Here is a 25011-nt window from a genome sequence, read left to right on the forward strand (position 1 = left end):
ACGTCAGCAAAATAATCTACACAGTATGAATATGAGAAAACTTTTTTTTATAGCATTTGATTTAATTTCTGGCAATAATTAATGCTTTACAGAAACATTTAATTCTCACTATAAACTTTAATTTATTAAATACATGTAGAACTCATTTTAGCCCCCCAAACATCAGCAAATACAGTGAAATGTGTTTAAAGTTTCTAAAATTCATCTCATAAGTGAAATCCTTTACAGTGATACAGGAAGTGTAAACAAACATCTCATAGGGTGTGATCAAATGTAATCCAGGGCTTTATTCTGTTCCGGAGTTTCTATAATGACGTCAATTGTGTGTTTTCAAACTCGTGTCAGGAAGTTCAGGTTGAGGCTGCTGGGGATCTGGATGGTCTCGAGGGACACAGGTGAAGGGTTGAAGGGGAAAGTGACTGGGAAAATGATCTTTGCATCCATTAGTAACTGAGAAGACTCCTTACGATCCTTTAATAAAGTCTAGAGAGGATGGAGGAGTGTTTTACTATGTAAACCGAACAATATCAGACTTAAAATTTAAAAAAATTAAGAAATGACTAACCTGTACAGACTTTATGAATGATATAGACACTCTCTCCTCAAACTCATTCACTGGTGTGTATAAGCGGAGGATTTTCACAATCTGTCACAAACAGACACAGAACATCAGAACTGAACAAGGTTTTATCAGAGACTTCATTTACATCCCACACACACACCTGTTCAGTGGTGAGAGCCGTGCACATGGTACAGATGGCCTCTGCGTCGTCCTGGCTCTTCTTTTTGATCTGCAGAAGCTGAGCTGCCTGAATCAGAGGCTCCAGAGACTCACACGCTCCACTGCCCTGAAGATCTTTATCCAGCAGCCACTCCTCCAGCTGACATACATTATACCTTATATAAAGGGGGAAAAAAAACTATAAATAAAATGTACATACATAGATACACACACACACAAACAAATTTAAATTAAATAACAAAAATTAAAATATAAAAACAAAAAAAATGCAATTCACTGGTGCATATATATACACTCATACACACACACACACATATATATTTGTATTTAAAAATTACAATTAGCATTTCAATGGTGTATAACTTAATTTCATGCTTTTAAATTTTTTATTAAATTATAATACAAAATTGTAACAATTTGAGTGAAATGAAACCACGCTAAATTAATTCCTAAAATAAATAAATTTCTTAATATTTGTTCATGTGAAAAACGTACCATGAACTGTTTTGTGTATAAGTTTTTTTTACACACAAAATTACGAATTAACTTTTTACAAACCAGACTATCCGTAGGTCTAGTGGGCTCTAGGTGTCAAGTAAACTTTATTTAAATAGTGCTTTAAACAATACAGATTGTGTCAACGCAACTGTACAGTATTAAATGGGGGGAAAAGTGTGTCAATAATGCAAAATGACAATAGTAAACACTCAATTTTCAGTTAAAGGCAGTTCATCGCTGAATTCAGTGATGTCATCATCCAGCTCAGTTCATTTTAAACAGTATCTGTGCAGTAGTGTGTATTGTGGTCAGTACCTGATCTGCAGGCCTTTACTCCAGGAGCACATGTCCTTGCGGAGCAGCAAGTTGTTGAGTGTGACCGAGCATATGACGTAGAACTGCTGTTTGATGACCTGTCGGACCACCTCGGTGTCGTTGCCGTGCTGAAGCAGCGTGTAAAAAAACACATCCAGCTGCTTCAGAATGGATTCCAGCGAGTGAGAACCCTCTTCATTGAAACTGGGTGTGCGCTTCCTCATTCCTGTGGGCTTCACACCCATCACACCCTGAATGGTCTCCTGCTCCAACATGGCTGGAGCTGCAATGAGGAAAAGAGGGAATGATCAAGCAGACAGCATAAAATAAATATTCAAATCTTTATGATCAGAGTATTCAGAGTTACCAATGTTGGGGTGTAAAAGGTTTTCTATGACCCTGATGAGCTGCTGGTAGATCTGAATGGCCAGATCACTCAGAACCTGCCGGTACTCCGACAGGTCAAAGTTAGTCAGACAGTGTTCATTCTGCCGAGGAGTGTTGTGCTTTGCGTATGCCTAAAAGAGGTCAGGATGAAATAAAATATTAGGTCAGCATTCATATAGAAGTAAAAAAATTTAATAAATGCTACAGCCATTTGTTTGCTGACTTTTTGGAGTGTAATGATGATGCCTACAATGCAGTCTATGTAGACAGAACGCTAGGGTTTCGAAACACCGCAAACAACCTACCTCCTCTCCACTGTACTGCCTCAGGCAATGTAAGAAGCGACAAGTGTTTGCCAACCAGAAGGAAATGGTTTCAAAATCTCCTCGTTTCTGTACAGATAGCAAGTTATTACAAAGCATGTTTTGTCAGATGTTTAAATCAAAATAATCTGGACAATATTTTGCATTTAAAAGTGGTTGAGTATCATCTCAATGGATTTGTATTCCAACATTTTGTGACTGAGAGAGTCTTTCACCTTCAGTACGTTCTTGATGGTGTTGATGGAGGAGTTCAGCAGGGTGGAGACCCGCTGGTCATCGTTGGCGTAGTCAGCGTGTCGCAGACACATGAAGAGAATGTAAGCAGGCAGACCTGTAACCAAATTCACCGCCACACCTCGGGGTTTGAGCTCTGTGGATAAATATGATCTCTGTGGCTCAAAATGACTAAAAATCACTCTTTTCAATGGAATATATTGCTTTAGACAAAAACATTAAATGTCCATTTGTTTCACTTTGTTCCAAAGAAAGTATCTACACACATTTGTGTTTAGTTTCTCTGCTGATATTCTACATGTTTATGATGTTCAGATCACCTGTGATGAGTATCTTGAACAGTTTGCTCTCATCTTCTCTTCTGTACTCCAGCATGCCCTGGAAATCCCTCTCTTTGCGGACGATACTGACCGTGTGTCCGCTCTCGCCAACCATGTTCTCTGGAGAGGACTGCTCGATATCAACACCTGCTGCCACCACCAACATATTCATATTTTATCATTACGGGATGCCACTCATAATACATGTGACAATTCGTCTACAAAACTAATTGAAAGCATTTAAATCATGAAAACGTTTTTACAGTTTTTTTGACAAACAAACATGATTTCAGTGTCCAAACTTGACTGATAGTATTAATATTTTGTATTAAAATATTCAAAATTACCCTCAGCCTCCCCAAACTTTTTCATGTAAGTTTTCAGGTGTTTCTTTAGTTTGTGGATCATTTTATCCTGTTTCCCCATCTGCTCCAAAAGGTCCTATAATTTACAGAAATCACTGTAATGCAGAATAATATCTACTGTCATATATTACTATGTACTGGATATCTGATGATGTATGTGCACCATATTTTGTTGTGTGAGGCGACTGATCTCGTGCTGCAGGCTGGCTTGTATTCGAGCGTCATGTGGAAGCTCCAAGCTGTTCGACAGCATCTGCTGCTGCTGATCAAGCTCCGCCCTCAAACCCTCCACCTCCTTCTCGTGGGTCTGTCCCTGAGTTTGCAACTGTGACACTAGAATCCTGCAAAGAGATATTCAAATGTTAGTTATTTTAGTATTATTGATATACTATTCGTTTTTCTTAACATTTTGAATTATTTTTTTATTTATAAAAATCTGTTTTGACTAATTTTTATTAGTCCATGTAGATTTCTAACTCACACAGTTTTAGATTATTTTAAAGCAATCGAAAAACGTTGCCTCAGCAGCTAGCATGCTATTTTACTTAATCGGTCCAATTGGCCCCTTTGTTTACCAACATAAAAAGACATGTCCAATTAAAAAAAGATGTTTTGAATGGTATGTGTAAGTTAGTGTATATGAGAAAAAGTGTCTTTGCATATTAGTTCTGTTTTATTTCACCTGTTAGTTTCCTTCAGGCTCTCATAAGCCATCCAGAGTTCTCCATCCTCATTGAGCTCATGAAGACCCAGCGTGGGAGATCTGTGACAGAAAGAGTCATGAGTGACTTCCATTATAAAGGAACATGCATGTTACAGCTTGAACATGGGACTGAGGACTGTAAATACAAATTTATGACATATAAATGTTGACATACCTGCTTGAGTCTCCTGATTCTCCTTCGGTTCCCGTTTCCTGAAAAGAAAAGAAAAATTACTGCCAGACTGATTATTTGTGTGTCTGCATTATATTTTATTCATTTTCATTACTTCATTTCATTAATCACATTATTTTTAAGATTTTCATATATGGAATGTCAAATGGCTGCACAAAAAGTTTGCACACTACCTTATGTTTAAATCCCTCGTGGTTGACCAGTTGAGATTGCAAGATGAGCACTTCCTCCTTTCGCATTTCAAGCTCTTCTGTGGTGGAGTTGAGCTGTTCGAGGAGCACTTTATATGTCTGACCTCCAGGGGACGCCAACTTTGACCCCAAACCCTTACTGAGGGACTGACGGAGCTCCTGCAGATCTTTCTTGAGCTTCTTATTGTCGGACTCCAGTTCCTGACGCTGAGAGCAGAGAAAACACACACACACACACACACACCTTTGAATGCATGAAAGACAAACCAAAAAGTTTATTTACTGAGTAAAAGTGTGTTTTTGGTACCTTCAGAGCTTCATAGTCTCTCTCTGCCCCTAACACTCTCTGACGATCTTCCAGTTCCTGGAAACACAGAGAAATTAACATGCATGACTTCCAGAACATGATAACAACCGAGCAGTTTTGGTTCTTACTTTAGTTTGTTCCAGTTCCAGCTGCTCTTCTTTGCTGTCCATCTCACTCTGCAGGTCAATCTTGTCCTTCTCCAGCTCAGCGACTCTCCTCTGAAGCTTCAGAAGCAGGGACACATCAGCTGCCATCTGCCCAGCTTCCTAGATGCACCAAACACAAACCATCGTACCCTATCATAACAGAAAATCTAGAAATTCAGAAATCAAACTGCTTTTGGAAAAGTACGAGCTGACCTCTGACCCTGTGAGCACAGAGCTCTGGATGCTCTCTGATTGGCTGCTGCTGTAGCCAGAGTCAGCTCTGTTATGATCATGTTTGGAGAGCTCCTTGTTAGAAAGATTGGTAACACAAAAAAAATGTTACAATAGTAAAAATGTGAAAAATGCCATTGTATTATGAAAGTGATATGAAAAATATGAAAATTACGGCTGCCTCTTTTTCTGATCTCAGATCAGCATAGCGCTCCTCCAGCTTCAGGTGCTCAGTCAGAAGGTTCTGGTAACGGAAGCGCTCCTCATTCAGCTGTGCTTGCAAGTGCTCTGGAGCCTCCTGATGGATCAACTCGGATTTCTCTGTTTAAGACAATACAGATGACTTTCTTGGTTTGGTTTTGTACATTGTTTACCATTATAAAAAATCTTGGCAGATAAACAGATTCAGCAGTCAAGTAACTACCAGTCTGATGAATGGCAATGCTTAAGGGTAACTTCCTCTGCAAGGATTACAGACATTTTTGCCCAAGCCCTCACCAACTACAATAGTAGTACTAGGTAAAAGGTCGGAGCTTTCCTGAGCCAAGCCAAAACCAGATGAACCCACCTTTTATCTGCTGCTCCTGTTCCTGGATCAGTCTGTTCATCTCATCCTTCTCACTCTTCAGCAGTGTGTTCTTCTCATTCAGCTCAGCAACCATCTGCAGATCGCAATTAAGTTTGGTGAGTTTTTTTCTAATATTTCGGAAGGAAGTCGCTTATGTCCGCCAAAGCTACATTTATTATAGCAAAAATACAATAAAAACATTAACACTTGGAAATATTATACAAAATGTATGAAATGTAAAGCATTTAATATTTTAATATATAAAATGCAAATCCTACGATGACAACACTGAATTTTGTGCTGCTTAATTATGTTGTGGAAATCAATACAGTTTTTGCAGGATTCTTTGATGAATAAAGTTCAAAAGAATAGCATTTATTTGAAAGAAAACAAATACTTTTACTGTCACTTTTGATCAACTTGTTTCCTAATGTGTCCTTGTTCAATAAAATTTCGATTTTAAAATTTAAATTTTTGTCATTTTATATCTAGATAGATAGATATGTTTGATAAATAAAAGTCTAAATACATAGAAAAGTATGTAAATCCTTTTAAGAAAATAAATGAATATTACCTCTTTGCTCTTCTCCAGCTCCCGACGGACCAATTCCAGCTCCTCCTGTAATGATGTCACCAGGTCTCCACGGTGACGGGACTCCACCTCCACCTCTTGAAGAGTCTTGAGCTGCATGTGCAACTTCTCCAACTCAGTGGCACTTTGGCTCTCCAGTTGCCGTGTTTGTTCAGAAAGCTCTCGGTTCTCTTTATGCTAAAGACGCATAAAAAACACATTGTAAATCAAACACGGATTCCTCATTAGATAAAGAAAGATATAGATAAAATAGATAAAGGACACCTGCTCATCCAGTTTCCTTTGCAGCTGCATGATCTTGTTCTCCATGCCGACGTTGAGCTTCTTGTAGTGCTCGACTGATCTGGCTTCAATCTTGAGTTTCTTGAGCTCTCGACGGGCCAGCATCCTGCGCGCACAACACTGCAGATACACCACAGCACGCTTGATGCGACGAAAACGCCAGCGGGCCAGGAAGCCACGCACCCAGCGCTGGATCAGTAAAGCCTTGCGCTCACACACCAACTGTGCAAGAAAACATCACAACAGTTGCTTTCATCTCCAATCCAACATTAAAGCATTTGCAACCCATAATGTAACATTGAAATGAATGAGAATTAGCATCCGTTTCTATACTGTAAGAGATAGCTGTTGCTCATTCCTGAAATCCTCATTCTTATTTCTTCTAGCATGTTTTTAAATGTGTGATTACAAGGCTAGATCTTTGTCTGCGTACCCGCTTGTATTCCAGTCTGGCAGTATAGCCGCGCAGTAACCTCTGAATGAGAACCGCTGCTGTTCTCTGTCGCAGGAACTGTCGCCGGGCTGCCCACATGCGTGTGTACTTCTGAAAGATCACTGCGGCCCGCGTCCTTCTCAGTGTCTTGCACAAGCTAAACAAGGTTAGATAATGTACCGTTAGTTTAGTTTCCAAACAGTAATTCACTAATACTACATTTACACTTAAATCATTTCACAAAGTAAATCGAAAACATATGTGAGTGTGAAGCACCATCGAGCCTGGTGTCCTTTCGTGTATTTCTGCAAGGTAATGGTCGCCTGGCGAAAACGCAGGTATTTCTTCCGGGCGAGCCAGCAACGGATGGTTTTTTGGATGTTGATGCAGGCTGCACGGAGTTTGTCGGCCCTCAGCTTTTCCAGGAAAGCCACCTGTCCAGCCCGGAAAAAGATCTTTGTTTTTCCGAACTGGTATTTATCTTTATTCTGCAGAAGGGGAACAAAGTAACATTAGATGGTTTAAAAACATCTCAGACCTAACAAAGCTGGTTTGTGTGTGTCTTTGCATGAACATGCTGGTTTAGAGGGCTTTGGGGGAGTTTTTGGCTGGGAGATGGACTTAAACCAGCATAGACCATTTTAAACCACCCTAGGTAGTTTTTTTTTTTTTTTGCAGGATACATGCATTTTCTATAGATAAAGAACAAAAAGAGAAGTGTGATACCTGCACAAGACGTTCTAGAACACTCTGGCAGGTCAACTTCCTGTCTGAGAGGAATTCTTTCTGCCTCATTAGAACGCGATAACGACTGAAGAACTCTTGATAAGTCCACCTGACCAGAGCGAGGTAAAGATGTATTAAAACACAAACAGATTCCAAATCAGCTGGGTTAACAGAACTACATTTTTGCTAAAGTAGTTTTAAACTCTAATAGAATATGTTTAATAAGGGTTTTAATTGATAAACAAAATATTATATTATTAGAACTTTTGATTGGCGCTTTTGAGTTTATCACATCTGATTGGTTCTCTTCAATTGGTCGCAAGCCAATCAGATTCCATGCATTAGGGAGACTAGTAAGACTTGTCATTGTGAATTAGCACCTGGAAGGGAAGCCTGCAGATGAGATACGAATAGTCTCAAGGACTCCACACGCTCTGAGCTGCTGAACGGCTCGATGGGGGTCCAACCTGGAGCCGGAAAGAAAAGAAACTATAGGGACCGAGATTACATAATGGTGGATTATCTCTGAACTCATCTTACTGACATGAAGGGGGCTTTAACGTCATTTGGCTTGATGCAGCGCACATAGTGAGGGGTGGTGGCGTTCAGCGTGTCCATGAGCAGGTGCAGAGAGTTCCGGAACTTAAAACAGGAGGAACACAAGTATGAGACAAATGACACTGTGATTTTCTGGGAAGAGGTTTTGGTGGGTAATATCTTTTTCAATTAAGCACAATAACAACCGCCCACTTTTCCCACATTCTTCAGCAACCTTGGTTCATGAAGCATTTTTCAAATTAATGTTTTCCATTATTTATAGCAAAATAGTATATCAAAATTGGAGGAAAATGCAAAAGGTAGACCGTGTAAGTAACATCTTTTATGACAATGAACTACCATGAACAAGTTTGAGTTTACATAATATATGCGTGTATATGGTGTATATTAATTATGTATGTATATATAAATACAAAAACATGTATATATATTCAAGAAAAATTTTGTTTATATATTAAATATTTATATTATAAAACACAAGCTTTGAAATATATAAATGCAAATATTTCAAAAATATATACTGTATGTGAGAGTCTTTATATACACATAATAAATATACACCGTACACATACATATATAATGTAAACAAAAACTTTTATTTTGGATTTGACAGCACTAATTATTTTATCATAAATTTTGAAAATAGTGATACAATTTTTTGGTATTCATTCATGAACAAATTTCAAAAGTACAGGATTTATCTGAAATCAGACTTTTTTGTAATAATGCAAAAGGACATTTAATTTAATGTACACTTTCTAAAACATATTGTTAAATAAAAATGATTAAAAATCTTACTGACCCCTTTTGAATATATTTGACTATTTAACCTTTATTTATTTTTTATTATTTATTTATTAACTATAACGTCTGTCTTAAAATATTTACTGTTTTTACTTTAACCCGTTAATGGGAATGAATGCGGTTACTTTAAGAGTCTTTCTGTAGCCCAAGTTCAGATTGAAGGAAATGAAAAAGACAATGAAAAACAGAGATGGATCTCGGCTTTGTTGGTCAGCTCTAACCTGCAGTCCAACCGATTTCTTGTGCTCCCTGAAAGACTGGGTTGACCGCCCAACCTTTGCACGACCAGATGGTGCTGTGGAGCTCAGAGCTGCAGGTGTTTCCTCATCCTGGAAGAGCTCAACCAACAAGGCAAACTGAGAAAACAAAAGAGTCTTCGTTTAAAAAAATATGCATGCTACTTGTGACTATTACACTCTAGTCAAGACTCAGTGGCTCTCAACTGATTTAAAACAGTTTTTTCCTGCTCTCCATAACCTGTTTTGGGGTTGCAACCCATCAGTTGAGAACCACTTTTCTAGGAACCCAAAAGATGTTAATGAACCGAACAGCAGGTGGCGATGCTTATCTCAAGACATGTTGTATCATAACTCGATTTCAAAGTCACTTACAGGAAGCAGAGAATAACATTTCACAAGCTGAAACATTCCAGGTTCTAATTTCCACTGTGTAGATCACAGAAAGATGAATTTCTGTGCCAGAAAAATGCTAGTGAGCTATGTTGAGGTGAACACACCTTACTAGTCTTCAGCACATTAATTTGTTCTTCATTGACCGTGTCTTTATTTTTCTCCAGAAATCCATCACACTGATATTCAACCTAAAACGGAAATAGAAAGAGATACAATGACATTGACTCTTAGTAAATTCCTGTATGACCACAGAAGTGCCTATTTTTCTTTATGTACCTTGTCTGCAAAGTGCAGTATGATGAAGGCTTTGTTAGACATGCGCGGCTTCTCAAAGTGAGAGCTTTTCTTTAGGTGAGTGTTGTACAGCTTTTGGGCCCATGAATCATCTGAGCCTTTTGGCATCTGGAAGCATCAAATCAATAAATCTGAGAAGTTCATCACAAAAATATGCTAATTATATTTATGTATAAATGGTTCAACAATGTTTACAGTGCATTCTTCATCTAAAAGATCTAACAGGCCCATCTTGGCCTCGATCAGGTTGATGCACGGCTGGTTGTCGTAGAAATCGATTAGCGTCCATGGTATCTGCTCCTTCATGTATTCCTCCTGCTCCAGTTTGAACACGTGCTGGAGAGGAAATGCTTTCTGTGAGTCGTGATGTGCTTGGACTTGACTGATCATTTCATAAATGCTGGAAGAGCTGACACGTTTGAAAAAGCTGACCATGTTAAACTGCTGCTGGAGCTTCTCGTTGGCGTAATTGATGCAGAACTGCTCGAAGCTGTTCACCTCGAATGTCTCAAACCTGGGCACAATGGTTCACAAATTTTCCTACAACTGCATTTTTAACATTAATAAAGCATGAAAATGAAAAAAATAGCACCTCACCCACCCATAGATGTCTAGGACGCCGATGAAGGAGTCTGGTTTGGAGGAAGTGCTGAGGGCCTTGTTGACCTGACTGACGATCCACGAGAAGAGCTTGGCATAAATGTGCTTGGCAAGAGCGTCACGGCCGTTTATGGCCTCCAGGCGGGTAACAGGCTTATTTAATGTTTCTGTGGCAGTCTTGAGTTTTTTATGGCACAACCAGTGAGCCATGGACTCATACGACACTTCAGTGAGGTCACAAAACACTGCCAGGTGACCGCCTTCATCCTGGACACAATGAAAACAACAACGTGTGAATTCAGTGTACGAAAATGCAAAATGTGTATTATTCTTGCGTTCTCAATGCAACCTACAGAGATGCCACAACTAGATGATCCTCTCTCTTTCACTTCCACATTCCCCAGATGAAGAATGGCTGACAGGATTTGGAATAAACCCATTTGGTGCACCTCAGTTATTCCTGGAATCAGTAGATAACGGCACGTTTGTGGCTGAATGACTAAACTAGGAGTATGTGAAGAAGCATTACAAGGGTTTATAACATGAAGAATCTAATTGTCCGGGATCTTTTTAGATAAAAGAGCTTTAAGCTCTATGAAAACACAGTCTGACTCTGTCCATGTTTACACATCAACTATAAGCTACTGGATGCTCAGAAACCTGGCCAGTCTAATCATAGAAAGGTAATGAGAATAAACATTTTTAAAAAAAATTAAAAGAAAATACAAAAATAATACAAATATACTAAAATTTAATTAAAAAAAATTATAAGAAAATAAAAATATTTTTAAGTAAGAAAATAAACAATAAAATGAAAATAAAAATAAATAAAAGACACAAAAAATAAATAAAAGATGTTACCCTTTATTCATTCTGATAATAAGATAAGACAATAGAAGAAAGATATATAGCACCCCAGTGTACAAAACAATATATGGAACATGGAAAGGTAAGCTCATACCTAGCAGAGAAAAGGCTTTTCTTGTGGCCTCCATCTCCTTCAGGTCGTTCACTCCCTCGATGATGGGACTTCTGCCTTGGTTAGTGTAGGGAAAGTCATCAGTGCTACCTTAAAAGAGAAAATCTGGCTACTGAAGAAAAGAAGTCCACTCTGAGGGGAAGTGGTCAACAGATTTTCTTATTACAAAATATCACCTGTCGGTTGACTTAAAACTTTATTATAAATGCGAACGGTTTACTTGACTGTTAATTATAAACACAATGCAGAGTAGGTATCATACCTAATTTTAGAGGTTCAAATTCCGGTAAATGTGCACAGGCACAGAGCTGATAGAAGATGTGATAGTTTCTCTCCCCACTCGCCTAAAACAGGAAAGTCAAGTGACATTGCCACATAAATACACCAGAATTGATATTTAATATTAATACCATTATGTTTTATATTACTGAAACCAATGTTGACTCTTACAAACAATCTAAATAAGTATGATCTAGAAACGAATAAGCAGAAGATTAACCTGAAACACCACTCTAGACTTTTCCAGAAGATACGTCCTCATGTTGGCTCCAATGATGTGGTGTTTCCGGTCAAATCCAATCTCAATGTACTTCCCAAAGCGGCTGCTGTTGTCGTTTCTCGTGGTCTTGGCGTTTCCGATAGCCTACACACATATGAAAACCAATGTATGAGGAGATTCTTGAAAGAAATCTACATTTGTTTGGCATTTAGGGAGTTTCACAGGTTAAGGTTAGTTAGCTACCTCCATGATGGGGTTGGACGCCAGCACTTTCTCCTCCACTCGGGCCTCAGCAGAGGAACCGCTGACTGTGGCGAAGTAACGCATGGCGTATTTAGCAGAAACGGTCTTCCCTGCACCAGATTCTCCACTCACAATGATGGACTGATTTTTCTCGTCTCTTACAGGAGGAAAGGGAGATATAGCATTCTAATTGCCATAACTGTTAACTCATTCTTAGATACACTCTATACTCTGAATCTCTATTGCAAAAAGGTATGTGCTCATACCTGGCCATCTGTTTATAGGCCTCCTCCGACACAGCAAAGATATGAGGGTCCATATCTCCCATGTTCTGCCCACTGTAAGCATTGATGATGTCTGATCCATAGATTGGAAGACTTTCATATGGATTGATGGCAACCAGGATGATCCCTGTTTTTATTTTAAAAATGATTAGATTTGTTTTAAACTTCTGGAGTTCTGGGTCCAATTTCAGTCTGAATTACAATGCATTTAACTTTTTTTTTTACTTTGCATACTGTACGTAAAACAGCCTAATCTAAGAACAGTTGTCCATAACTCAAAGTCTAATGGGCTGTGAAGTACAGATGACACAAGCCCATATTTTTGGGTTCAGAGCTCCAAAGTGTACAGTTCAATGCTCAGAAATAAATAAAATAAATTTGTTAGTTAAATAAAATGGTAAAATTTAATTAATTAAAAATAACACTTTAAATTTGAAACTACAAGACAATATATTGACAATGAACAGACTAGCCACAAACACACTGCTTTCATATTGTCATCGAAATGAATTAGAAAGTCAAAACTATGATTTTAATATATCTAATAAGCAATGTCACGATCCTCTGAGGTGTCAGTTTTAATTACCGCAGTAGGTGTAGATGAGCTTGGAGTCTGTGAATCGGACCCGGAGGTTGTGCAGGACGGCCGGTTCATGGAGGTAACTGAGAGCCGTGAGGTCGTTCTCACCCACCAGGATGTCCGGGTTACGAAGGGGAGGCAGAACAACACTCTTCGGGTCCAACTTGTACTCAAAATCCTGCGAAAAGATACTAAAGTTCAGCAGAAGCTACTGTGAAGAATTAAAAATGCTCTTAAAGTGAATCTACTGCCTTGTCCTATAAACATTTTTCATGAACCTTACTGTCTAAATGGAGTTGATAACCTTTTAGTGAACCCAGAATATTCCTTTAACGTAAAACATGTTAGTTTATCTCGTGCACACATGAGGCATAAACGGCAGTTATGTTGTGGATTAAACATGCAAAAAGCTTCTTTTTTTTTAATCACTGACACACTTACAGACAGAAAACACCTCAAGAAAACAACCAGCTAAACTACAGAGACTCTGCTTTGGCCTAGTGACTGCACACCAGTTTAATGCTACACCAGTTTTCACCAGTTAAAAAAAAAGTAGTGGGACCAGTAATATGCTGGAATTGGAATTCCACACTCATTATTTCTTCCACCAGTCTGACTCAAGCAGCCTTCGGTAGCTTTAGACCATCTGATCTGGTCCAATTTCTCATGTTTTCCTTTCATACCCATGTTGGATGGGTAAACTGGACCTTAACCTGTTACAAAGCCGGGTGTAAGTGGACAGCTGTTTGATACTCTCACCGTCTCATCCTCCAGCTGTAGATGTAGGACAGTGTCTCCGAGCCTGTAGTCTTTGGTCAGCTCTGCTGATCTCCAAACCTCCGTGGTGTCTGGGATCCAGACTCGAGCAAACTGCAGGTGGCCAACATCAAGTTCGATTGAAGAACAAGATTTATTAAATGCAATTGCAAACAGATATAAAATAGTTAAAGGTAAATATTAATAAATCTAATTTATAAAATAAATAGCATTTTATTATTTTATTACAGTACCTTTTTCATTTTTTAAATTAAACATGTCATTGTTTTATCAATGCGTTCATATTTAAAGCAAAACTAAATAAATAGAAAATACATGTCTAATTTCTAAAAAATGTCTAATTTAAATATTAGTTCTGCAACTTAGATTAATATATTTTGTATTTTATTTTTATTAATTTTTTTTGCTTTTATTTTAACTTTAATCAAGCATCCATTTGTTTAATTAATGCATTCACGTCTAAAATAGTAAATTAAATATAATTGCAGGTTTAATTTTATAAAACGGTCTTATTTACCTAAAATAAGGCTACAAATCAGATTAATATTATTTACTTTTTTGCTTTTCTTTCAACTTTAATCAAGCATTTGATTGATTTATCAATGCATTCAGAGTTAAAACTAGGTTTAATAAAACGGTCTTATTTACCTTAAATTAGTGGTGCAACTTTTTTTCTATTGCCTCCAATTTTATCACCTGACAGTTTTATCAATTTAAATAATTAAATGTAAGAATCGAACAATAATTTAAGTGTCCATTGTTAATTTGTTTAAATACAGCAAACAGATGTAGGATTGTAGTGTCTGGATGGTACAATGTTGCACATGCATCTACTGCTCGGGTGTGAAAGTAACGGGGTTTAAACTCTCATACCTTCGAGTACAGCTCCAGCGCTGCCATTAGGCTCTGTCTGAAACCACGCTACTCCAGAAACATCGCAACTCTCTTCGTCTGTTGCTACTTAGAAAACAGACATTGAGAAACGCCAAACTTTCTGCAATCTCTTGGATGGTGGTGTGGGAGTGTGATAGCCGCTGGTGAAATCCATTGAGTCGCACGTTAAATAACTAATAGGTGTTTTCCATTGAACACGATGTATTCTTCCGCCAGGGGGCGCTTGGTGGTTCAAAACCCCGACTCCTCCATTGAGCCGCATTTAAATCTCTGGGTGATTTTTGTCTCACTGGAAACATGTGCACACAAAATAGTGTAATCGTTTTACTCAATTAAGTATTAAGACAAACATATGGCATACAAATTAAAACTCGGGCAACTATTTCTTATAAATCGATTAAAAAGTAAAAACAATCAGCTAGTAATCACAACTGTATATGATTGGTCGGTCCTGACCACCGGTGAGAAGAAAAGTTACAGGTACAACTTTGACAACGGAATACAATAATAGAAAAAAAGTGTTGAATTCTGCAGAATAAAGACAGGGATAAATTTCGAAAGCCAATGAAAATTAAACTGACTGTAAAACTTAATATTTATTTTATATATAATTTATTATATATTATTAATATTATTTATTATATATAAAATAATATTTAATAATTCTTTATTATAAAGTTAGATATTATTTATATTTATCTTCCGGGGGACCATAAGGTAAACTAAATGTATAGTAATTATTTATATATCGCCGTCCCTGCTGCTGATATTATAGTTGCCAGAAAGTAAAAAAGAAAAAGTCTGCCGATGAAATACGTGGAAACAATGCCGCTTTGTGGAAATTTAGAGTTACTGCGCTCTGCTCGGTTGTTTATTTCCCAACAACAAATGTATTTGTTTATACCCGTATTCTCTGCCGCTGTTGAAAGGACTGTTTTTTTTTTTTTTTTTTTGCTTTAACTATATTACAGTCAACTGAAAAAGAACTTATAAAAATGAATGGCATGGAAAAAACTTCATACATTATGTCAAATGTGAATTGGTTATTTGTATAACTGTCATCTCTACTGCCAGGAGCTGTTTGTTCATCCTCTTGGCTTTGATAATATTATAGTAGCTTAAAAACTATTAAAATCCACCACGGCAACGAATGGGCTGGAAAGAGTGAGTAACTGCACTCAACCCAGACATACTAAAAACAATGAATACTTTCAATTTAAGCTGGTTTTATATGTATTCAGCCAGTGAACAATACAAGCGAAATAAATGAAAGCCTTGGTTAATATAAATTAAGACACAGATCAAGTTTGACTAGACATTCACCAAACGTTATTGCTAAATGATGGCACAATGCTAGTCTCCATTAAATGTGTCTAGATAATAACATTTTATTTTAACACTAAGTTTTACAACAGACCTTTCAACAACTACTCGGTCACACAGCACAAGCGTAGCAGCAACTAGTTTATTTACAGAATGAATGGCACAGTTGTGACAGTAAACATTTGTTTCAGGCGTTCTGACGACAAAACAGAGAACTCAGCGAAGAGCTGAATACACTCTCAGTGTATTCAGAGAGAGTACTCTCAAGAGAAACAGACATTTTTAAGGCCATTTTCTTCATTAACAAGCAGGAACAAATTAACTAAGAGCGCTTCGGTTTTCTTCAGCTCAATCAGCTCACATCTAAGAGGCCTTTTGTTTCTTCCAGGAGGCACCGTTTTGGCAGAAGAGGTGGTTGTGATGATTTCAAGTCCAGTCCTTATAATCTATTCACACAAATCTTATTTCAAGACAAAAAGATGATCAAAAGATAGTGTAAAACCCTAAAATAATCTGACTTAATGGGCCAGATTACCATGTTTAAACCTTGGCATCGATGTCGCAATACAACTGACCAAGAGCAATGACAGCAGCAGTATCAAAACATTAAACTGTGAGCGTTTTAACAGGCCGCAGACAAAGAGAGTAAGAAAAGACAGCAAAAGAAAGACAAAACATTATGGAGATGGAGACAGCAGGAATGGCGGTGAGACAAGAGTCCACACTCGCACTAGACGGCGAGCTTGCTGGCCACCAGAGACTGTTTCCGCTGGGGCAGGTCCTGAGGGGTGGGGATGTGGTCTCCGGTGATCTCCGTCTTCTCCGCCGCTGCTGTCGGGAGCTGCTTGTTCTTCATCTTGGCCTTGGCCATGTTATAGTCGCCAGAGTCAAAGTATTTTTGCTGCAAGGGATTACAACGTCCATTATTTGCAATTAGTGGGCTCAATATTAAAACTCTGTTTTTAGGAACGTACCCCTTTTTGAAGTCTTTTCCGCAACAGATGTGATCCACCGGGCTTGGTCCCGAGATGTGGGTATCGGGCCTTCAGTTTGGCTTCTTCAGCTTTTTCTGGACTTACAACAGTGTCCTGCATCTCCTTCATTAAATGAGGGACGAAAGCCATGTGAAAACACTAATTCTTAAGCCACAGGATGCATAAAGATAGTTTTTCTTCAAATCATGTAAAAAAAATTGTTAAAGCTGCATTGAATTAACAGCTACATTGAAGGATAAAAGAACAATATAGTGAATTTGATGAAAAAAAGTTAAAAAGAACAGCGTTTATTTAAAATAAAAACCTTTTGTAACGATACACACTACCCTTCAAAAAGTTTGGGGTCTTTTTTTGTTAAAGAAATTAATGCTTTTATTCAGAAAGGGTCTGTTAAATTGATAAAAAGTGATAATAAAGACGTTTATTGTTAGAAAAGATTTCTAGTTTAAATAAATACTGTTCTTATTAACGGTTTTCGTCAAATAATCCTGAAAAAGTATCACAGGTTTCAATATGTATGTATATATATATATATATATATGTATGTATATATATATATATATATATATATATATATATATATATATATATATATATATATATATATATATATATATGTATGTATGTATATATATATATATATATATATATATATATATATATATATATATATATATATATATATATATATATATATTAAGCAGCACAACTGTTTCCAACATTGATAGTAAATCAGCATATGAGAATGATTTCTGAAGGATCAGGTGACACTGAAGACTGGATGAATGATGCTGAAAATACAGCTTTGCATCACAGAAAGTAATAATAATAATATTCAACATTACTGTTTTTTTTCTGTAGTTCTGGTCAAATAAAAAAAAAAGTTTACAGTTTTATTATACATAATTTCAGTTTACGCTTGTAAATGCGTTATCAGCATGCAGTCTCAAAACATTCTAAACTCTGATGTATTTATTCATTATGAGTCTTTCGTAACTGAATCACTACGATCATATTTTCAGATGCGGAATGGCCTCGTATTAAACGAGCTCGTATAAACAAACCTGCTGCTCCACTGTGCTCGCCTCCACTTCACCGGACATCAGGAAAAATTAAATGCAACAAAAACAAAAGACTTAAACGAGACACTGCTTTATTTTGAGAGATCCGTTCGTCTGCTGCCTTCAAAATCCTAAACGTTCTTCCTCGAGAGAAACAGCGAGCGACTCACACACTCACCATGAGCTGCACCGCCGCCGCGTGGACAGGAGGAGAACAGCGGCTTTCTGAAAAATACATTACGTATAATCAAATATATTTATGCAATGAAATGTGAATTTTGCTGGTTCATAAAAACAAATAAAAAAAGTTTGCATATGTGTTTTGTGTTATTTCATATTTGATACATCAGGCTTTTAATGCCCATATATCATGATAAAGTATGATTCTCTAATGTAAACCAATGAGATTTTATAACAGTATATCAAAAGTGAAGTGACATTCAGCCAAGTATGGTGATCCATACTCAGAATTTGTGCTCTGCATTTAACCCATCCGAAATGCACACACACAGAGCAGTGAACACACACTGTGAGCACACACCTGGAGCAGTGGGCAGCCATTTATGCTGCGGCACCCAGGGAGCAGTAGGGGGTTCGATGCCTTGCTCAAGGGCACCTAAGTCGTGGTATTGAGAGTGGAGAGAGAACTGTACATGCACTCCCCCCACCCACAATTCCTGCCAGCCCGGGACTCGAACTCACAACCTTTCGATTGGGAGTCCAACTCTCTAACCATTAGGCCACGACTTCCCATCAGACTGCTTACATAAAATGGATGTAAATATCAGTTATTTTAGTGTCTTAGTAAGAGTATATTTAAATGCTTAGTTTTAAACATTTCTCAAAAACCTGCTATATTTGGAGGTGAGCAGCACTTAGGGGGAGCTGTGGCCTAATGCTTAGAAAGCTGGACTAGTTACCAGAAAGTTGCTGGTTCAAGTCTCGGTGCTGGCAGGAATTGTAGGTAGGAGTGAATGAACAGTGCTCTCCTCCACCCTCAATACCCAGTTGCTCCCCGGGTGCTGGATAAATAGCTGCCCACTGCTCTGGGGGTGTGTTCTCACTGCTGTGTTAGTGTGCACACTTAGATGGTTTAAGTGCAGAGCACCAATTCCGAGTGTGGGTCACCATACTTGGCAAATGTCACAAATTTCACATTTTTTTCTAAAATACAGTACAAACCAAAAGTTTGGACACACCTTCGCATTCAAAGATTTTTCTTTATTTTCATGACTATGAAAATTGTAGAATCACACTGAAGGCATCAAAACTATGAATTAACATGTGGAATTATATATGGAATTATATACATAACAAAAAAGTGTGAAAAAAATGAAAATATGTAATATTCTAGGTTGTTCAAAGTAGCCACCTTTTGCTTTGATTACTGCTTTGCACACTCTTGGCATTCTCTTGATGAGCTTCAAGAGGTAGTCACCTGAAATGATCTTCCAACAGTCTTGAAGGAGTTCCCCGAGAGATGCTTAGCACTTGTTGGCCCTTTTGCCTTCTGTCTGCGGTCCAGCTCACCCCTAAACCATCTCGATTGGGTTCAGGCCCTTGATGCCTTCAGTGTGACTCTACAATTTTCATAGTCATGAAAATAAAGACAACTCTTTGAATGAGAAGGCGTGTCCAAACTTTTGGTCTGTAATGTAAGTATGGAGTTAATTCCTTCCAGTTAAAGTTCATTTTAAAAATGACTAACAATAATATAGTTATTCTTACCTTCACTTAAAAAAAAAATTAAGATTTCACATAAAAAAAACATGCGAACCATACCCTGAACGTTTAAGAATAATACTCAAATTATACTACTTTCTAGAAAAGCATGAAATATCAATAAGATGAAAGGAGGACCAGATATATCCAAAAGTTAAATGAACATCATGTAAGGACATTACATTGCAATTTTAGTTTAATTTAAAAACAACCAAAGTTGACATTGTATATCAAAGCTGGACAGAAAAGCACAACAGAGGTGTTTACATTTAAAATCATTTTAATATACATAATTATCAAAATAGTATTAGTTTAGTTACATTTTTTTTACATAATCTACAACGATAAAGCATGGTAATGTAAAAATATGTTTTTATTAATTTGAAATAAAACAGCAACTATTGGTCCATGGCATGTTACTTTCGATTATGAATATACACTGAATACACCACTTCTGATAGCGTAAACAAAGCGCTTCCTTAAATAAAGTTTAATGTGATCAATCCTCCTCAAACTGCAGTCGTTCCTCTTTTATATGAATGGGAAGTCATTTGCTGGACACTTTACCGAAATTACCTCATAAAAGGATCAAACAGAGCATCCAAAAAATTCTCATAGAACTGAGAAACCGGTTCAAAAATCTTAGCAAATGAGCCATTAGTTCTGGATCCGTGTCACTAGATAATACAGCAGGAAGAAGGCCACAACCGAACCGGCAGACACGTAACACAAGATCTTTCTGTTGTCTCGGCCGGATCGTACCATTGTGGAAAACCTCTTCACGCTTCCAGTCAGCAGGCCAGTTGCGCTGAGGAAATTAGAGTCCTGCGTAAACAAGGATGTTAAACACATGCTGAGTTACACCCAAACTCTACAAATACATCAACATCAACACTTTCAAAACACCTACCATGCCATCCAAGTAGCTATTCTGTTCTTCAGCATCTTTGTCAATGTCATACGCCAGCTTTGAATGAGAACAAAGACATAAATGCCACAGAATGACAGCTCTATTGTTTTAATGACATACATACATATACATATATACATATATATATATATATATATATATATATATATATATATATATATATATAAATAGAGAGAGAGAGAGAGAGAGAGAGAGAGAGAGAGAGAGAGAGACAGAGACAGAGACAGAGAGAGAGGTCTGCCTTACAGATTTGAGTCTAGAGACTTTACTGGCCAGATTTTCAGCCATCAGCCTGTTTTCAGCGTCCAGCATGTCATCCACAGCACCATGTCCTGTCAATGACACAAAATTAACCGAGATTAAGCCTTTCTTGACAAAGTACACCAACATGATTTCGTATCTGACCATTTTCATTTTCGAGTTTATTTGCACTGGCAACATCAACAATAAATGTTGTTGTTTTTTTTAGACCAGAAAGTCATCATAATGTTTAAAATATTATGTGGCGATTCTAATAAAACAGCTTAAAATATATGACTGTACATTATAAGAAAACTGCTACGTGTCACTTACCTCGATTCCACGGATCAGCCATCTTTAAAGAGCTAATCGGCTAACAACCTCGAAAAAACACTCGAAAACACGCCGAACACCAGTAAAACCGATCTGTTTTAACTGTAAATAACGTCTTAAACCAAAGCTAGCACATATACTTTCAGTAAAATTGTTGACAAGTGTAAAACAGCGAGCATTTATCACAAACCGAACTGCTGAACAGCGAAGCGTCGTACAATTTAGCGAAGCAGCAGCCGCTGGGGATTGTGGGATATGTTTGTCCGCCACTCATTCATTTTTATTTTTTTTTTATCATAAGGACTCTGTCTGATTGCATAAGCTACCTACCCAGCCATCTGCTTGCGTTTGTTTTAAACATTTTGTTCGGTTAATATTATTATTTTTCAAACTACATTGATATGATATAAACAGCGCGTGTCACTGTTGTGCTGGTAAGCATCTTTATTTCATAATGCATAACCTTGATTATGCGGTCATCATAACGACGAGTCACAATATGCAATAACGGATGCATAATTCTATTTGATAATATTTAATATATACGCACGAATAACTGCGCGTGTGCATTCTCTAGTGAAGATTAAATTAAATATATTTTCGATTGCCCTGTATTTGAAGTAGATATATTCGCAGATACAAAACAACATCAAGGTTTTAAAGTGATTATGGTGATTTTTAAATATAATTAACTGTATTAATGATGATGTTTTAACAGGAGTGTGGTTTGTGATTTTTCAGTGCTTGTGTCGAATGAATCCTCTTAACGCGCGATTTATACAGTGCACTGAATGACTTCAAAAGGCATTTGAATGAGGCTTTTAAAGTAGTAAAATGTGCCAAGTTCGATTGAAATTATTTACCAAGCAAAATAGGGACAAACCTTTTTTGACATTTCAATTAAACTTATTTTAATGCTATAATTGAATTTAAAACATATTATATATTTTATAATATACTAGAACATTTTATTAGTTTATTATTACATAAATTACATAAAGGACAAATATGCACCACGTTAAGTTTGTTATTTGGTTGAAACTGTGTAATTTTATTTGATGGAAATCTATATATGTAATTAAAATAGATCATCTTAAATATAGGCCCAAAATTTTTTACATTTAATTGTGACATTTATTTTCAATGTTTTCATTTAAAATGTGTATTTAATTTATAAATCTATTTGTATTTTTTAGTGTGGAGCACCGATCAGCCACAGATTGTCATAATGCTGGCCCGCAAAGGCCTTTTGGCTGATGGTTTCCTGTTGACACGACTCGCTGAGGATGCCGCACAACCCAGTCACATCCGGCCGAAGTCACAGAGGGCACGTTTCATCACCAAGAGCGGGTCGTGTAATGTTGCCCACAAGAATATACGAGAACAGGTGCGTTGCCCAAATGAACCAAGCAAATGTTTGAATTCACTCACATATTGTATTATAATGTGTTATTAGACAACAGATGCAGTACACTTCACTAATTAGATTCTGTTGCTTCCCAGGGCCGGTTTCTCCAAGATGTTTTCACCACCATGGTGGACCTGAAATGGCAGCATTCCCTGCTCATCTTCACTTCGGCATTCCTGTGCTCCTGGATGCTCTTTGCCATGGTGTGGTGGCTTTTAGCATTCGCTCATGGCGATCTGGAGCCTCGAGATCCCAATGAGCCTGGACCTGTGCCATGTGTCACTTCCATTCACTCCTTCACGTCTGCTTTTCTGTTCTCCATTGAGGTGCAGGTAAGGAGCAGTCTGGATGGATTTCAATCCAATTGTTGACTCACTGAGGACCAAATGGTTGAGCTTTCTGAACCTGTAATATCAGTAATTTCTGTAAAATCAGGTGACTATTGGTTTCGGAGGACGAATGGTGACGGAGGAATGTCCATTGGCCATCATAGTCCTCATTATCCAGAACATTCTGGGCCTGATCATCAACGCCATCATGCTGGGCTGTGTGTTCATGAAGACAGCTCAAGCCAACCGAAGAGCAGAGACCCTCATCTTCTCCCGTAACGCAGTCATTGCCCCGAGGAATGGCCGACCAACATTCATGTTCCGTGTTGGGGATCTGAGGAAGAGCATGATCATCTCAGCCACAATACAGCTTCAGGTGACAAATATCTTCTACTCTGGCATCTATGGTTCCATTAATAACCTTTAATATCAATGGAGCCTTTCTCTTGGACAGAAGGTTCTTTATAGTTGAAAAAGGTTCTTAAGATTTTTTCATCAAATGGCTCTTCTATGGCATCACTCTGAAAACCTTCCTTTTGGAACATTTATTTGTAAGAGTGTAGCACTTCTGTCCAAAACCTCTTGAGTTGAATTCCACCCTAATCTTGATTTCTGTTCTTCAGGTGATTCGGCGTACAGTAACTGCGGAGGGTGAGGTGATTCCTGTCTGTCAGCTCGATATCCAGGTGGAAAATCCTCTCAGGAGCAATGGTATATTCCTCGTCTCTCCACTTATAATCAGTCACACCATTGACAGAGGAAGTCCGCTGTACGAGGTCTCAGCGCAGTCACTGGCTACGGAAGACCTGGAGATCATTGTCATCTTGGAAGGTGAATGGAGTGCACTTCTCATTGAATTAATAATAATGATAAATTAATTCATTTCAGTCATTTCTAAACTGAAAAGAATTTGCTGCCTGTATAGTTCACTAGGTTTTGAAAGAGAGCTGATGTGTCTGTTCTATCAGGTGTTGTGGAGACCACCGGCATCACCATGCAGGCCCGCACATCCTACACGCCAGAGGAGATCTTTTGGGGTCGGCGTTTCGTCTCCATTATGACGGAGGAGGATGGGCGCTACTCAATCGACTACTCCAAATTTGGAAACACTGTTCCCGTCCGGATGGCGGCACTCAGCGCTAAGGAGCTGGACCAGACCAGGGGTGTGCAGGACAGCGGACCCCATGAGGGTAAACCTCAGGGCTGGGGGCTGGTGAGGGCGGGACGGGGCGGGTACAGGAGGGGCGGCGGCCGGGCCTGCGATGACACAGCAGTCAAGCCTTGGTACGTGCCAGCGGAGAAGGAGGAGGAGAAGAAGGGGCAAAAGAAAAGGGTGAAACTTGAGGAAATAGGCAGAGAGATTGAAGAAGAAACAGTGGAGGACATGAGCGATTAGAACAAAAACATTTATTTGGTTTTTCAGGTATGGAAGTAGAAATAACCTAGAAGTTATTGTTAACTAGTTCACTTAAAGTTATAGTTTACCTAAAAATGAAAATTCTGTCATCATTTACTCAACCTCATGGTGTTCCAAACTCAAAAGACTAGTTAAATATTCACCAAACGTAAACCGTTTGATTCTTATGGATTTGATTTGTAGCATCTTTATAACCTTTTTGGATCTTCTAAGTTCTGGTTACCTGGACAGAAATCTTTCAAGTTTCATTCAGAATAATGACCAAAGTCTAATGGGTTTGGAACAACATCAGGGTGAGGAAATTATGACACAATTTCCTTTCCTTTTTTTTTTTTTTGGAGAACTATCCCTTTAATATTCAAGAATATTATAAATAATAGTCTCAGATATGTTTTATACTACACATGTTTTGTAAAACTAAAACATGGACAACTGTAGCATTGCTAACAAATACCTCTGAGAATTTCTTGTCCTTTCCTGCCAGCAATATAATGAATTTTAGGATTGTTTTAAACAGAGAAATAAGATCTATTGACAGCACTAGTCAAGATA

The 25011-nt window shown here is 37.8% G+C and overlaps 4 protein-coding genes across 6 annotated transcripts; 1 reads left to right on the forward strand and 3 right to left on the reverse strand.

Moving 5' to 3' along the window:
• Positions 1–42: 42 nt before the first annotated feature.
• myo5ab (myosin VAb) lies at positions 43–14929 on the reverse strand. Of its 2 annotated transcripts, none has more exons than XM_059546816.1 (40): positions 14680–14929; positions 13789–13899; positions 13036–13207; positions 12432–12576; positions 12166–12322; positions 11923–12066; positions 11686–11767; positions 11406–11513; positions 10798–10904; positions 10446–10711; positions 10277–10358; positions 10040–10180; positions 9827–9952; positions 9655–9738; positions 9140–9274; positions 8101–8198; positions 7937–8023; positions 7557–7665; positions 7107–7318; positions 6831–6987; positions 6380–6619; positions 6098–6292; positions 5524–5617; positions 5131–5276; positions 4913–5030; positions 4707–4840; positions 4579–4635; positions 4254–4478; positions 4063–4100; positions 3867–3947; positions 3348–3525; positions 3167–3260; positions 2820–2966; positions 2481–2635; positions 2248–2334; positions 1923–2073; positions 1556–1838; positions 723–897; positions 566–646; positions 43–483 (listed from the first exon to the last, which is right to left on the reverse strand). In XM_059546816.1, exons 1-40 carry the CDS (start codon positions 14704–14706, stop codon positions 331–333), a joined length of 5382 nt encoding a protein of 1793 aa, XP_059402799.1. In that variant the 5' UTR covers positions 14707–14929; the 3' UTR covers positions 43–330. The 2 variants fall into 2 exon arrangements, with proteins under 2 accessions (XP_059402799.1, XP_059402798.1); XM_059546815.1 differs by having other exon boundaries at positions 2820–2969.
• Positions 14930–16287: 1358 nt separating this feature from the next.
• arpp19b (cAMP-regulated phosphoprotein 19b) lies at positions 16288–18235 on the reverse strand. Its single transcript, XM_059545817.1, has 3 exons — positions 18083–18235; positions 16998–17120; positions 16288–16924 (listed from the first exon to the last, which is right to left on the reverse strand). Exons 1-3 carry the CDS (start codon positions 18119–18121, stop codon positions 16754–16756), a joined length of 333 nt encoding a protein of 110 aa, XP_059401800.1. The 5' UTR covers positions 18122–18235; the 3' UTR covers positions 16288–16753.
• A 1828-nt stretch (positions 18236–20063) lies between these two features.
• bet1l (Bet1 golgi vesicular membrane trafficking protein-like) lies at positions 20064–21539 on the reverse strand. Its single transcript, XM_059546171.1, has 4 exons — positions 21306–21539; positions 20979–21064; positions 20712–20768; positions 20064–20626 (listed from the first exon to the last, which is right to left on the reverse strand). Exons 1-4 carry the CDS (start codon positions 21325–21327, stop codon positions 20459–20461), a joined length of 333 nt encoding a protein of 110 aa, XP_059402154.1. The 5' UTR covers positions 21328–21539; the 3' UTR covers positions 20064–20458.
• A 64-nt stretch (positions 21540–21603) lies between these two features.
• On the forward strand, positions 21604–25011 carry kcnj11l (potassium inwardly rectifying channel subfamily J member 11, like). 2 transcript variants are annotated; one of them, XM_059546169.1, is made up of 6 exons: positions 21604–21739; positions 22502–22692; positions 22809–23045; positions 23149–23418; positions 23666–23873; positions 24011–25011. In XM_059546169.1, the coding sequence occupies exons 2-6, from the start codon at positions 22534–22536 to the stop codon at positions 24436–24438; spliced, it is 1302 nt and encodes a 433-aa protein (XP_059402152.1). In that variant the 5' UTR covers positions 21604–21739; positions 22502–22533; the 3' UTR covers positions 24439–25011. The 2 variants fall into 2 exon arrangements, with proteins under 2 accessions (XP_059402152.1, XP_059402153.1); XM_059546170.1 differs by having other exon boundaries at positions 21607–21739; positions 22509–22692.

The sequence above is a fragment of the Carassius carassius genome, chromosome 50 (assembly GCF_963082965.1).
Source record: "Carassius carassius chromosome 50, fCarCar2.1, whole genome shotgun sequence".
Classification (NCBI taxonomy): Eukaryota; Metazoa; Chordata; class Actinopteri; order Cypriniformes; family Cyprinidae; genus Carassius; species Carassius carassius.

What these genes read in the sequence shown, in the direction of transcription:
- bet1l (XM_059546171.1), bottom strand. Translation starts at nt 21,327, where the DNA reads ATGGCTGATCCGTGGAATCGAG. An exon ending in GGCTGATCCGTGGAATCGAG is followed by an intron (nt 21,065 to 21,305) that starts GTAAGTGACACG and finishes TGTCATTGACAG; the next exon opens with GACATGGTGCTGTGGATGAC. An exon ending in ATAGCTACTTGGATGGCATG is followed by an intron (nt 20,627 to 20,711) that starts GTAGGTGTTTTG and finishes TTGTTTACGCAG; the next exon opens with GACTCTAATTTCCTCAGCGC.
- arpp19b (XM_059545817.1), bottom strand. Translation starts at nt 18,121, where the DNA reads ATGTCCGGTGAAGTGGAGGCGAGCACAGTGGAGCAGCAG. An exon ending in CGAGCACAGTGGAGCAGCAG is followed by an intron (nt 17,121 to 18,082) that starts GTTTGTTTATAC and finishes CATTTAATGAAG; the next exon opens with GAGATGCAGGACACTGTTGT. An exon ending in GGAAAAGACTTCAAAAAGGG is followed by an intron (nt 16,925 to 16,997) that starts GTACGTTCCTAA and finishes AATCCCTTGCAG; the next exon opens with CAAAAATACTTTGACTCTGG.
- kcnj11l (XM_059546169.1), top strand. Translation starts at nt 22,534, where the DNA reads ATGCTGGCCCGCAAAGGCCTTTTGGCTGATGGTTTCCTGTTGACACGA. An exon ending in TGTTCTCCATTGAGGTGCAG is followed by an intron (nt 23,046 to 23,148) that starts GTAAGGAGCAGT and finishes CTGTAAAATCAG; the next exon opens with GTGACTATTGGTTTCGGAGG. An exon ending in GATCATTGTCATCTTGGAAG is followed by an intron (nt 23,874 to 24,010) that starts GTGAATGGAGTG and finishes CTGTTCTATCAG; the next exon opens with GTGTTGTGGAGACCACCGGC.
- myo5ab (XM_059546815.1), bottom strand. Translation starts at nt 14,706, where the DNA reads ATGGCAGCGCTGGAGCTGTACTCGAAG. An exon ending in AGTCTAGAGTGGTGTTTCAG is followed by an intron (nt 11,768 to 11,922) that starts GTTAATCTTCTG and finishes TTCCTGTTTTAG; the next exon opens with GCGAGTGGGGAGAGAAACTA. An exon ending in CATTCATAAAGTCTGTACAG is followed by an intron (nt 484 to 565) that starts GTTAGTCATTTC and finishes CATCCTCTCTAG; the next exon opens with ACTTTATTAAAGGATCGTAA.